The sequence below is a fragment of the Capsicum annuum genome, chromosome 10, assembly GCF_002878395.1.
Source record: "Capsicum annuum cultivar UCD-10X-F1 chromosome 10, UCD10Xv1.1, whole genome shotgun sequence".
Classification (NCBI taxonomy): domain Eukaryota; kingdom Viridiplantae; phylum Streptophyta; class Magnoliopsida; order Solanales; family Solanaceae; genus Capsicum; species Capsicum annuum.
In genome coordinates, this window is record NC_061120.1 from 17274344 (window position 1) to 17288821 (window position 14478).

The 14478-nt window shown below is 32.4% G+C and overlaps 1 protein-coding gene across 2 annotated transcripts; it reads right to left on the reverse strand.

Moving 5' to 3' along the window:
- Positions 1–367: 367 nt before the first annotated feature.
- On the reverse strand, positions 368–5883 carry LOC107855745 (E3 ubiquitin-protein ligase AIRP2). 2 transcript variants are annotated; one of them, XM_016700752.2, is made up of 5 exons: positions 4738–5883; positions 3310–3460; positions 3141–3207; positions 2798–3032; positions 368–873 (listed from the first exon to the last, which is right to left on the reverse strand). In XM_016700752.2, exons 1-5 carry the CDS (start codon positions 4830–4832, stop codon positions 660–662), a joined length of 762 nt encoding a protein of 253 aa, XP_016556238.2. In that variant the 5' UTR covers positions 4833–5883; the 3' UTR covers positions 368–659. The 2 variants fall into 2 exon arrangements, with proteins under 2 accessions (XP_016556238.2, XP_047254486.1); XM_047398530.1 differs by lacking the exon at positions 4738–5883 and adding an exon at positions 4107–4674.
- Between the last annotated feature and the right edge of the window lie 8595 nt (positions 5884–14478).

Below are 14478 nucleotides of genomic sequence, written 5' to 3' on the forward strand. Positions count from 1 at the left end.
TAAAAATTCTTGTCCATTATAAAATTGATGAGACAAAAGAGACCCTGGTTGCAAAAGTTACAGCAAATAAGTTTTTTGTGCCTGTTCGACTTTAGTTTAGCCTATTTGCTACCCACTAGCTCTAAAGAAATTGCTTTACTAAAGGCAGGACAACTATTAAAATGTCATTCGCAATAAATGATGATAAAGGCTGCTTTGGTTTCATCAAGATTATCAAGAGAAATGGTAATTTCAAGAAGCAAACTGTTCCACAGATCACAAGATACGGGAATTATAAAGCTCTTTTTAGCTAATTGAACTCAGGTTCTCAACCCCAAACAAGGCCAGAGCTAGAAGTCGATGTACGAGTTCAGCCAAACTTAGTAGCTTTAGTTCAAACCCTGTATTTGTATTAAGAAATTAACTAAATATGTACATAAATTAAACCTAATATCCTAGAATTTAGACACAACGCATGAAATTCAAATCATGAATCCGGCTCTGCATGCACCCGGACCCAATAAGAAAGGCGGGGTTTCTTATAATCACATGGTAGTAGAAAAGGAACCACCTCCATATCTAATAATCCGGCATCACCAAATCTAATACCATAACCTCCATTTTCTAAATCTATAGCGTATGACCAATTTCGACAAGATAATAAATAGGCCATTGCTCCTCTACCTTAGATGAGTATCATCATATGTGTCGAAAACATTATCTGGCACGATCAAAGGTAATTTCTCTATATACATGAACAACCTTCTTAGATTCTCCCTTGTAATTGTTGTCATGTCCACCGCATCTTTGCTGTCCATATATACCCACAGATCCCCCGAGCTCACCCGTTTCAGGGTATCACGGCAAAAGGGGCACGACTGTGATCTCGAACGCCTGCAATGCATCAATGAAGATCCTTGTTAATGAGCACCATAGACAGATGAAAGAAGCAGAATATGTGCACTAAAGATATAAGATATGGAGCTACATATCTAGTTTTTTAAGGTAGAAAACCCATCAGATGAAGCAGGTTAGGCATTGGCCCAAAAAGTACATATGCAAAGCACATAAATGCTAGTTTCTTTTCTTTCCCTAGCTATCATTTCCAATTAGATTGTAACGCAAAATTTAACATATTTGGTGCTTGAACGATTGTTCTCTCTGTACATGTAAAAATCTTACTAGATCGATTAATTAGATTTAGATCTACATACAGTACTTTGTGGGAATACACTGGGACTGTTGTTGTTGTTGTAGATCTACATACAAAAATTCAATATCCACAAAAAAAAAAAAGAAACGTGGAGACAAATCCCGACCATCAAAAATAGGGTATAACTATTTAGCCTCGGCGGTGAGCAAATAAAAAGAGATTAATAAGCTTGGGGTTGTATGTCCTAAATGAACAAACTTCTGTTGTTGATACTAGCAAAGTGATGAGAGAGTCATTCGGATGTTTGTACCAGAAAAACAAATAGAGATGGAAAACCTTGGCCACTCTTAATGCCACAAAAATACAGCAAGGAGAAGAAAGAATAGACTACTCGAGCTCAGAGTAGGTGAGACATTTCAAGATCACATTTACTATACCTAGAATATATTTCACAGGCCTGCAACTTATTTCCTGGTACTATTCTGCCGCCCCTTGGGTATTTAGAGAACCATGGGACGCTGGTTGTATCATTTATTTAATTAGAAGAGGCTCTCATGAAGAAACAACCATTTTATAACTCTTACCTTTACCAATTATAATCATTATAGAGATAGCCTTAAGCCTCAAAAAGAAGAATATTTTCCACGCAATCACGTCTCCATCTGAATAAAGAAGTTGACCTTCATATGATATATCTTTAACTGTGAATTATCTTGGAATTTATGTAGTAACCACGGAGAAGGTGGGCAAAGACAACTCCCGAATAATGAAAAACATCTCAAGTGAGCAAGTGTAGTTACATGGACGAGCATATTAGCCCAGTTTCAACACTATTAAGCATCCGGTGTCAGAGGAATTATAGAGTACCTAGGTTCCTACTTCCTGGCATTCTCCATTATACCACCAATTCAATGCAGAAAAAAGGAAGTGCTACATAATTCAGAGAAATCTGCTATTGCAGTTGGAACACCAGTTTTGGAGGTTTATCCTCCTGAAAAGTTACCGCAAGAGTATTCCTTCGTAATTCCCACTTGCAGTTCAATAAGTGGCCTTCCCCAGGCCAAACGAGGAAAGAAACAATGGTAGTGCTACAGATAACTGACGTCCAAACATCTACTAAATTCCTCTTCGTAATTTCCTTGTCAGTGAATGCTGCTGTAACCTTTCCTGACACCTGCATGACCTTTATAAACTCTTCTCTCTTAAATGTTCTGGCTAACTTCCCTTTAAACCCGAAAAAAGGGAAGAAATAGGTCGTATCCATGGAATTCTGTGCACATGAAAGCTTTAGTCTATGCACATGAATATGTAGCAGCACAGGTTGTGCCACATGCAATTTTCACCCATCAGATGTTTCCAAATTGAATGTTGGGCGAAAAAGACAACCGAAGCAATAAGGAAATAATCTCAACCAACAAAATAAGCACAAGTATTTCCCTGTACAATTGACTCACTTCTCTTATGATTATTTAGTCTCTCCAACGCCAACAACATGTCCCCTTTTTCCAGGAAAACTCTATTTCTTTTCTTTTTTGTTGGCGGGAATTTAGGCGACCGTTGAGGATCTTGTCACCAGTGTCATGAACTGAACACAATGATATCTATTATTTTACTTAACTAGCAGCTTATTCAATTAATGTATCAGAACGTGCATATGGAACATACCAATCGCGATAGCATTTCAAGCACATTGCATGATTGCAGTTGGGAAGGACAATTTTGCTGTTCACCTCCATGCAAATTCCACATTCATCTTCCCTTTCAATGTCCAGATCATAAGCTTGCCTGTAATCCTCCTCATCTCGTCTCCTGTATCTCTCCTGGCAAACTGCATTTTGCTTCTTGTCTTCCGAGTCCGTGACACCTCTTTCAAGTTGAACTAAAGAGGGATAAATAACAGCTGGACAAGAAAGATTGATGTTTATAAGCAACAAATATCTAACTTAAAATGATTTATCAGAAGTATTTATGTCATTAGATCAACAGAAGAAAAATGTAAAGCACTCGCCATAGAACTCCCTAATGCTTGCTTTCCTTTCATGAGTTGACATGGTTGTGGTGCCATCGACATATACCTACAATAAGTAATACTCAATTGAATACCCAAGAAGAGAACAATTTGGCGCTTGAAGGTAAAAAAGGAATGTGGTGATGCATGAATTAGAACAAATACAAACCTTGTATATAAGAATTCTCAACAAGCCAAGGGCACCAGCAAGATGGCAATCGGTCCATTGCACTAAGAAAAGGAAGATGTGTGCTGCAGGACTGTAGGACATTCGCATCTGTAAGCAAGCACCATCATACTCCCTCGAAAAGTCAGATGCACTGAATTCCAAATTACACCCATTAGATGAAAGAATACCAAGCAAGGAGAAAGAGGTAAACGCTACATTAACAGGTTGGGAGAAACATTCACCAGTCACCACAATTCACAAACAGAATGATAGTCACCAAATCAAATCACAAAAGTGACAAAACAGTTTCTTAGTGATCTTTATTATGGTTATGCCATCAATGAAAAGTGGGTAATTGGTCTATTATGATACCAAAGGGTATGCCATATTCAATAACAAACTAATATTTCATTCTAGTTTGGCCTCCAAGTGCCTTGCTTCTACCAATTCAACCTTAGCAAAAGCAAATGGCGGCACTGGTTGCCAGTCTATCCAGCCAACTGCCCAACCCCCGGACAAAAAAGAAAAAAGTGCCCTTTAAAAATGAAGGCATGCAATGCAAGCTAGCTCAAGACACCAGTTCTATACTAGAAAATGGGTAAAAGAAAAAAACAACAATTTACTCTCTTGGTGCAAATTTTCAGCTGTACCACCACATTGCAAAATCAAATATCCAATGGTAGAAGCAACAAAGGAAAAAGTAAGCCCTGAGAGTTCACAAATAATATTCTATAATAAGAATATTAGAACTGCATAAACTTTGCAAGATAAACATCAATTAGCATCGAAAATGATACCTTTATCTCGGATTGGAGCCAACAAACAGGCTAACATCAAACTAACACTGATAACAACCTCCCTTTCAATCAAATGCCCCACACGTCTGAACACAGTGAAAAGCAAAAAAGGAGAGAGGAAAATATCTGCTCTCTGCCACTAGTTACTTACCAACTCCAACTCCAACTCCAAAAATCACATTTTGGTAGCTAAAAACAGTCTCCCAGCCAAAATTAACCACCTCCCCAGAAAAAGATGGATACTTTATCCTTAGCAGCAGACTAAAGGGTAAAAACATCAAAATGTAAAGTTATCAATAGAAAGATTATAGCTTCAAAAAGTCAACAACTCCTAGGGAGGATATTATAGCTTCAAAAAGTCAACAACAACATAGCCGGTGAATTCCTAGGGAGGATAGAGTGTACGCAGAGCTTACCCTATTTTCAAAAGACTAAAGCTTCAAAAGTCAATGGAAACAAAAACCCCAGAGCAGTAAAAGATATTTCTGAACCAAAACACACAACCAGAAAAAGAAAAGATGACTCAAGTGTAGAAACCAGAGAACCCCAGAAGGGCAATCCATAGCAAATTCATTGTCAGACCAAAAATGAATTTCCACATACACATAGAAAGACTCAATTGTTGACTTACAGAGTATTGGCATGCTGAATATCAGCTTCAAGAACTTTGAGAGAATCCTTAAATGATTTTCGCATTGGCCCTCCTAAACCTCCTACAGTATACATATCCCCTTCAAAACACCAAACAAGCAACCCAAAAAAAGAATTTTTCCTCAAGAACCAAACAATATTCTCAATTTTACACACACTCAAATTTCACCCTCTACACCAAAAATCTAAAAAAAAATTCCTCAGAACCAAAAAGTCATCACCATAGCTGATCCTCCACACCCTTTTCCTCTCTCTTTCACACACACACACTCTCTTTCCCTCAATTTCCCCTCTTCAAACACCAAACAACCCCAAAAAAAAATCCTCAGAAACAAGCAATCATCATCAGAATCACTGATCCTCTGACAGACACACACACAAAAAAAAAATTCCCTTAATTTCCTCCTCACTACAACAAAAAATCCCAAAAATATAATTTTCCTCAGAATCACAAATATTCTACACACTTTTTCCCTCAATTTTCCCCTTCAACATCAAACAGCCAAAAATGTTTACTCAGAACCAAACAGTCATCATCACCATCACTGATCCCTCTATACCCTTTTCTCCTCTCTCACACAAACACACACGTTTTCCTTCAATTTTTCAGAACCCAAAAATCATCAACAGCATCACTGATCCTCTACACCTTTTTATCCTCTCTTTCACACACACACACACACAAACATACACTTTTTCCTTGAAATTCTCCTTCTCTACACCAAAAAAAAACACAGAAAGTAAAAAATAAAAAACAAATAAATTTCCTCAGAACCAAAAAATCATCATCATAATCACTGATCCTCAACACCCTTTCCCTCAATCACTCTCTTTTACACAAAATCTTGTAGTGATAAACCTCCAAAAATAATCCTCAAAATCACTGATACTATACACCCTTTTTCTCAATAACTCTCTTTTACACAAAATCTTGGATAATATATTGTAAGGAGTGATAAAACTGTATTGCTGTAACAGTCCTTGGTTCTTGTAGACATGCATACACTCGATGACTGATAATGGAAGAGAGGAGAAAATAAAGGGAAATGGGGGAGGAGTTGTAGTTATCAGTGGGACACGTGGAGTTCAGCTTATACACAAGAGTGGTTTCAAATCAAAACTAGTACTACATACAACTACGTTTCCATGGGTAAAAATGTGAATTAAGGATCCGTTTGCCCGTAAATTTGCCAAGTAATTTTTGGGAAAAAGCTTTTACAAATAGTACTTAGATATTAGATATATAATTTATCAGATAAATATTTTTAATAAATAAAATTTAATTTTTTAAATATTAAAAATATTAATGTTTAGATCAAATATTATTTTTTATGAACTTTTAAAAGTGAAATATGTATCTCAAATATTATAATCAAATATATGATGATACTTCATTCAAATATTTACTCAAAAATAATTTATCAAAAATATTTAGAAATATATGATCAATCGCTAGCTAAATAACTATTCTACTTATCTTTTTGACATAATACATGTAATGTACAAATATTTTCTTTAATTTGATCTCAATTATATGCGTTCATCAATATTAATATGCATAAATAGAAACATAAATTCGTATAAAGTTAAATAAATAGATACATATATACTATGTGTAGTCTTATGTAAATATGTAGAACGTCACGTGCAAAACACATGTCTACTTGTTCAATGTCATACAATTTTATATGTTTGCTTATATATATCCATAAGGGAAAATGTTAATCGAGATAAAATTAAATAATATATTTATGTATGTGTAATGTGTATTTTGTTGGCTTCTTATTTCTTTTCTCGAACGAAAATACACCATTTTTGGATTGAGATTATATTGAAAACAATTCTTTATCTTTCAAGGTAAAGAATAAATATTGTACTAGATTATTTTTTTCTTTTTTTAAAAAAAAAAATATTCGATATTCGATATCTATATAGAAGTTGGACTAATTCGAATTTGCATTGAAAAATTTCAATGTTAGTAATAAAATACTTTCTACCAGCTCCGTGCCCAAATTTGAACCCATTTTTTCAATCAAAAAATACCCAAATTCAAAATCCAAAATCTCTAATTAAAAATGAAAGCGTAAGGTACCACTCTAACTATATCTTTGGTGGTCACTAGATTGTTGAAGCTTTTAGGAGAAAATAAATATTTTGTTTTTCAATATTATTTTAAAGATGAAATTTTTGTTTTGTTTCTTGATAAGTACTTCCGTAAATGTAAGCATTAATTACTTCTCTAATAATAATAAAAAGTATTTTAAAAGTAATTAGACCAATACAAATTATTACTTCTCTAAAGTATTTTTTTTTCTAAAAGATTATTGACAAAATGTATTCTAAAGTTAGCAGATTTTGAATGTTGACAAGCTACAAATCTAAATGAAAATAGTGTGATACTCTTTATGTTTTTATTTATATGATATCGTTTGATTAGACATGAAATTTTAAATTTTGTGATTTAAAATAACTTTGACATTTATATAGTTATGATCATCAATAGGACTATATATAAATTTTAACATTAGATTATTTTTAAATACTTAAAAGGTATTATTATTGAGACAAATTTTGAAAAATATGGCAAATAAACCAGCCTCTTAAAGGAACTTCTTTTTTAAAGAAAGTATTATATTGGGGTGGGATGCTTTAAAGGTACTAGAGGGTGTGTTTGGAAGAGCTTATAAGTTGGTCAAAATAGTTTAAAAGTCACTTTTTATTTTTAGAAGTGTTTGGCAATTTTAAAAATTGCTTTAAAAAAACCAATTTTGGCTTAAAAAAGTCAAAAACTAAAAGCTCAAATTCCTTACTTTTTTTTTTTTTTTGGCTTTTAAATCATTTTAGTTTGACCAATTAAAAGACATTTTTGTCCCTTAAAATTCTCCCCAATTTCAAAATTATCCTTGTGTAGCCCAAAATAGCTTTTAATGCTTATATTAATTGAATATTTTCACTTTTTGTATTTATGGCAAAATTTAGCTCTAACTATATTAATATTTATTTTGTATGAAACTTCTAATTTATGAAATATGAATTTTTATATATTATTTTCCTTCTTTAATATATTCTTTTAAATTTGAACAGTTATTATTGTACAACATATGAATTTCTTTAATAAAAAAAATAATTCACCAACCAAAATATATGGAGAATACTCATTGAAGATATACAACTTCACGGACGATTAGTGAATGATCCATCTATATTTCACGACCCAACATTCATATTCGTCAATGTTTTAATAGTGATAGTCATTACTTAATCAACAAGTAATAAGTTTTCTAGTTAGGAGTCTTTTTATCAAACAAATAGTATCTTTTGTGATCAACTATTTATCTATTAATGTAATTATAATGATTAGTAACATATATATTTTGCTTAATGCTTTAGACTTTTTTAACAAAAAAAAGTTTTTTAGCGCACAAATTAATATTCATTCATGAAAATATTATATATATATATATATATATATATATATTAAAATATATATTAATTTTAATTTGAATCATTTTAGAAATACAAATTAATAATAATCAACTCTATATATTGTTAACAATTTTAAGGATATTTCAGATATTTTGATAAAAAAAAAAGTGCTTAAAAGCACTTGTTTACCAAACACATCAATAATTTGTTTTCAGTTTCAGCACTTTTATTCAAACACGTAACTGTTTATTTTTAAAATAAGTTCAGCACTTTCAAAAATATTTTTCAATCACTTTTTTTCAGCTCATCCAAACGGACCCTTAGGTATAAACAAGATTTGGTACCACACACAAAAAGATAGGGTACGCCTAATTTCCTTTATGAAAGGTTTAAAAGTAATCTTTTAATATTTTTTAATTAGGAGTAAGGAAAAAAGAAATGAGAAGGTAAATATAATATGCGGAATAGAAAAATTTTCAAAAAAAAAATCGAACCCTACTAAAATAAAAATTCAGATAATTATCACTGAGCTACTAAGATTCTCCTTCCTTTTAGAAGTAATTTACGCTTAATTTGAAATTATATTGTGAAGAAGGGTTTATTTGATAGCCTTCACAATTTGAAAGATGATGATTGTCAAAATAAAATGATATAAACATTATGAAATTTGAGATATTGGACGAATATAAATTGATTTCTATAACTAGGTCTGATTTATTAGTTTATTTCAAGAAAAAGGTCTAATTAGAAATTGTGATATAATCTTTTTAAGTAAGGGCGATTAACATACAAATATGAGAAGTGAATGACGATACGCTGAAATTAATGTTTATTGGATCTAAGTTGCTCCTCGTCTTTAAATTGTTGCTGCATTCATATCGAATTCTTCAAAAATATATATTTTTTTTTATGGATTTGATAGACATAGGTCGATATTTTAGAAGAGTTCGAGCAACATAATATTGGATCCTCTCCGCGGTGAAAAAAAAAATTCAAAAAAGCTTAACTATTATTATAAATGTATTTACATTATAGTAAATGTCTATAAAAAATATAGATAAGATCTAGTTGATATCTGTCAAGATCTAGTTGATATCTATTAGGATTTGAAGTATTTGTCTTTTAGTCTGGAGCATTTTCCTCTATAAATAGAGAGGTTTTGTTCATTGTATTCTCAATCTAAAAATCTCTAATGCCTCAAGAGAAATAATGAAGTCTCATCTCTTCTCCCTTTATTTATTCATGTTATTCTTAGTTTATATTTCATAACACGTTATCAACACGAGATTCTGTCGTCTCAAATTTGAAGGCTAAGGTACTATTTTCTTTCTTTTCATATTGCTAATAATCTTACAAAATCTGAGTTTGTTTCCTCGAGCAAGAACTATCTTTCATGAGTGTTGAATGTTGATACGATATTAGCCACGGAACACCAAAATCAGTCCAAAACAATCCACAAATTCAAGAGTAAATCGAGACTCCCTTGGACTACACTTCTCAGGTTCAACAACAATAACAATAATTTTAACAAGATATAAGGTGTATTTTAATACCAAAACAGCAACAGCACGACAAAAACAAGGTGAATACAAGATGATAACAACAATATAAGAACAACAACACCTGGTTTGAATTAACAAGAACACAAACTACAAGATTACAAAGAAAACAAAGGATAGATAGATAGACTACATAAAGGCATAATCTTAAGAACTTAAGAGCCTATTCCACTCTTGAACCCTTAACTCTACACACAATAATTCACCTATCTCTTATGTTACACAAGATCGGATTCCACCTCTCAACCATCGACGTTTCCAAGCAAAATGCAAGACAAGTGATTTCACACTTGTTCTAGACCGCCAAGCCTCTTTAGAGAGAAAACTTGTGTTCTTAGTGTCTTATGACTTACAACATTCTCAAAAACTAACTAAAGAAATCCTAACATGTTCCTTATATAGCTATTACAAAATGGAAGACAAAATATCCATAATACCCCTCAAGGATGAGGTGCCCATCAAGTGTAAAAAGTGGACTGATATTGATGTATTTTGGCCATCTTTTACACTTCAATTGCACACACCAAGTCCCGAATTCAATACGCACTCCCCTAAGTCCATATTCGTGATTATTTTTGAACCAAATGCTGAAATTCAATTATATGTTATGGATCTTGGAGACGTCATAAAGAAAGAAAATCCAGTATCTAATCAAAATCATGCTAAGGCTATGATTTTCTTGCGTCATCATCTTGACGAAATTATGAAAATTGAATACCTTACTACTAATGATCCACTTATTTTGTGGAATAGCCTAAAAGAAAGATTTGACCACTTAAAGATGATTATCCTCCCAAAATCACGATATGAATGCATGCACCATGAAAATAAGATGTTGGGTTCAAGCCCCATCAATTTATGCCTAAGACGTCTTTATATGGATAAGACATTAAAATTGGATCTCAATGCACTATATTGAGGATATTATGATGGCTAAGGCAAAATAATAGGTATTTGATAAAAAGTCATGAAACATATCTCATTGATATGCTCTATTCAATGAAGTGAATATGGTAGCAATATATGATAAGCCTACAAGATATGATAATTAGCTTCATTCTTGAAGTGAATGTGGTAGCAATATAGGATATACTTTGAAAGATATGTATATTTTGATGTGCTCCTGAAGTAGCAATATCATGAAAGAGGTTATAAGCTATCAGAATTTGTTAGGCTTATGGCACGATTATATTTCATTCCTGGGGAATGAGAATCTTATTAATGCAAGAGTGCACTTGATCCTGATGGTATCACAACTCACTTTCGAAAAAGAACGAATAATTAAGAAGAGGTATTTTGAAATCTACTTCTATAGTAGTACATCTGAAATTTATTCATATCATAGTAAATCTGAAATTTACTAAAGTAAAAGGTACATGTCATGGTAAACTTGGAGTTTGCTAGAATAAAAGTTCATAAATTGACATGAACGATTGCGACATCTCAAAGATGTGCATATTGAATACTGAACAGATATTGAAGAATTAGAAAATTCTTCATGAACTTTTACTGTTGCTTGTTCTCATGATAAGTTGGTTGGACCAACTAATGTTGAGATTTGATCCCTCAAAATTTAAAAATTATAAAAGGTGAATATTAGCCCGTTCACCTTTCATGTGATCTATTAAGATCCATCGATATAAAATGATCACATGTGAGTTTATTGTCAACCTGCAGTTTGACATTCATAAAGTTGATTGCTCAATAAAATTGAGTCAAGATCATAACTTTCAGATTATGTAATCAAGACAATCTTGATGATGATGGTTTGGTATTAAATGCCTTCGATAAATAGCTAAACCATTGCTAAGGATAACAAAGCTTCATGTGTTGGTCTGAAATATGATATGTTGCATACAATAGCACTTGCATGCATTAGATCATTAAATTATGATTATTTCTTTCCTCTCAATTGGTTTAAGGTCAGGAACCAACTATTTCATCTAGTAGTTTTGATGTGCAGTATACGATTAATGAATATACCAAGATACACAAAAATGGATTCCTCAAAAAATATGGAGGATGAATGTTAGTTTTGATAACATAAGAGGAGATTATAAGTAGCTATGAAATATGTTTGGAAATATCATCAAATCCTCATTCAAAAGTTGATTCAAGTCAAATGTCGGAAGCATCTGTTGACTCAAATTTAGTATTATATTTAAGCTACAAGTGCTCTTATTTTGCGTTCTTAAAGGAAAAAATCTATGCATGTGTGAAGTGTGGTAGACCAATCGATTCCAAATTAAATAATTCTTGAAAAAAGATAAGGAGCAAATAATCATAATATAAAGGCAATGTGCTCTTGAAGAGCTTACGACATAACATTTCATGAAACCTTATGAGAGGATTAGGTACTTGAAAATAATGAAGTGATGAGATCTCAAAATGTTATATCATACTGTGAATCCATACGAAATGATATATCATTAATAATATCTTTGATACAATATTGATGCAATATTATCAAATATTATGAGGATCCAAATTCTACATTTATTTAAGCATGCTGACGTAGAAACATTTATCAAGTGACCTGAAAGGATGCATTTTGGTAAGCATAAAACTTATTTGATTTACAGTCCAGACACTTGAAGATGTCACGCTTGACGTGTTAAATATTGTCAATTGACAAAAATCCATATGAAAATCTCTAAATGATTCAAAATTCCTAAAGCATATAAAGTTTCTGGGAAACTTTTTATCATCCTCATAAGAGATAATTTGATGATCTGAGTATCATTGGAATTCGTGGAGAGTTTTCAAAAGCAATAGAATATTTGCTTAAATGAAAAACATACAAAATTGAATAAGAATCCATTCCGACCTCAAGAAAAGAATGAGGAACTCCTTGATTATGAAGTATCATATCTTAGTGCAATTGATGCACTAATGTATCTTGCAAATACTACAATGCTGATATAGCCTTTTTCAGTTAATTTTTTAGCAAGTTTGCAGTCCCGATCTAATTGTCATGTTGATGTTGGGTACTTATCTGACCTATATAAAGTTCGGTCTCAAACAGGCTATGTGTTCATATGTGGTGGTACTGTCATATCTTGGAGATATACAAAGCAGTCTATCTAGCCACTTCATTGAACCATGATGAGATAATAGTTATTCATGAAGCTAGCCAAGAATGTGTATGGTTGAGGTCCATGATACATCTCATTCGAGAAAAATATGGTTTAAAATGTGACAATGTACCCATAATTTTATACAGAGATAATGCAGCATCCATAACACGTCTTAATGGAGGATTTAATAAAAGAAGATCGATAGAACGAAGCACGCTTCATCAAAGCTTTTCTATATACATGAGCTACAAAAGAATGGTGATATTAATGTGCAACATATTCGTTCAAGTGACAATGTGACTGATTTATTCACTAAGTCTCCTCCAATTGCAACTTTCAAGAAAATGGTGCATAAGATCGGGATGCAAAGGCTCAGGGATGCTCTCATTAGGGGGAGTTAATATGCATTGTACTCTTTTTCCCTTACGAGATTTTGTCTCACTGGGTTTTTCTTGTAAGGTTTTTAATGAGGCAACCTATATGCGTATTGTTAAGGATGTGTATTTTTTTTCCTTCACTACATTTTTCTCCCACTGGGTTTTTTCTAGTAAGATTTTAATGAGGTACATTATCTATCAACTAGACATTCAAGGGGGGGGGGGTGTTATAAATGTACATTCAAGGGGGAGTATTATAAATGTATTTACATTATAGTGAATGTCGCACTACAAGAAATAACGCCTTTAGTGGCAACAAAAGTCACCACTAAATCTCAAAAAGTCGCAAAAAAAGACATTTAGTGGCGACTGGAGAGTCGTTGGTATTACAACCATAACTAAAGGTTACTTGTGGCGACATAAAGGAGTCGCCTCCAAAAGAGGCTTTTTGTGACGATTTCCCTCGCCACAAAAGATTTTCTATAGCGCCACAAAAAATACTAGGCAAGGTGTCTACTAAGAGGGTCGGCATAGAATGAAAGAATTTAGCAGCGACCCAAGGTCACCACAGAAAATGACTAGAGGCGACTTCACCTTGCTACAATAGGCAATTTCAATATGGAGGAAATACACCTTTAGCGGCAACTTATAGTCGCCATTAATATTAATATTTTTGAAAAAAAATTAATATTAATTTACTGTAAAATTATTTCTTAATACAAAATTTAATGTCTTCAGACTCTTAGTCAATAATTTTTCATCATTTAAAGGACCTTTCCCTGTAAAGAACAAAGTAAAGAGTCATTTCGATAGCTGAAAGTGAGCAAGAAAAGATTTGATCAGAACAGTAGAAGAAATTCATGCTAACTAGCATGCATGTTAACACAAAAGTATTACAAGTTTCTTATTCACAACGACACCGTACACATGGATAGACACACTAATATTACAATAATTCTTCAAACAAAAAATAAATAACAAAGCAGTTTCTTATCAAATATTCACATAAATAACTACTACTATTATTCAAATTTGATAAGTAGACTGATGTCAATTAGATAGATGCATAATAATATCAACATGTACCACCTATATAAACTATAATAAATGTCTCTTTATATCGTGTTCTTATCAAATATTCGCATAAATAACTACTACTATTATGCATCTATCTAATTGACATCATTAGTGGTTGAGACAATATTCAACCTTGTTTGCCGTTCAAGATTCCAGAAAACAGATATTGATGATTATCCCAAAAAGATACTGTCAAGCTAAGTTG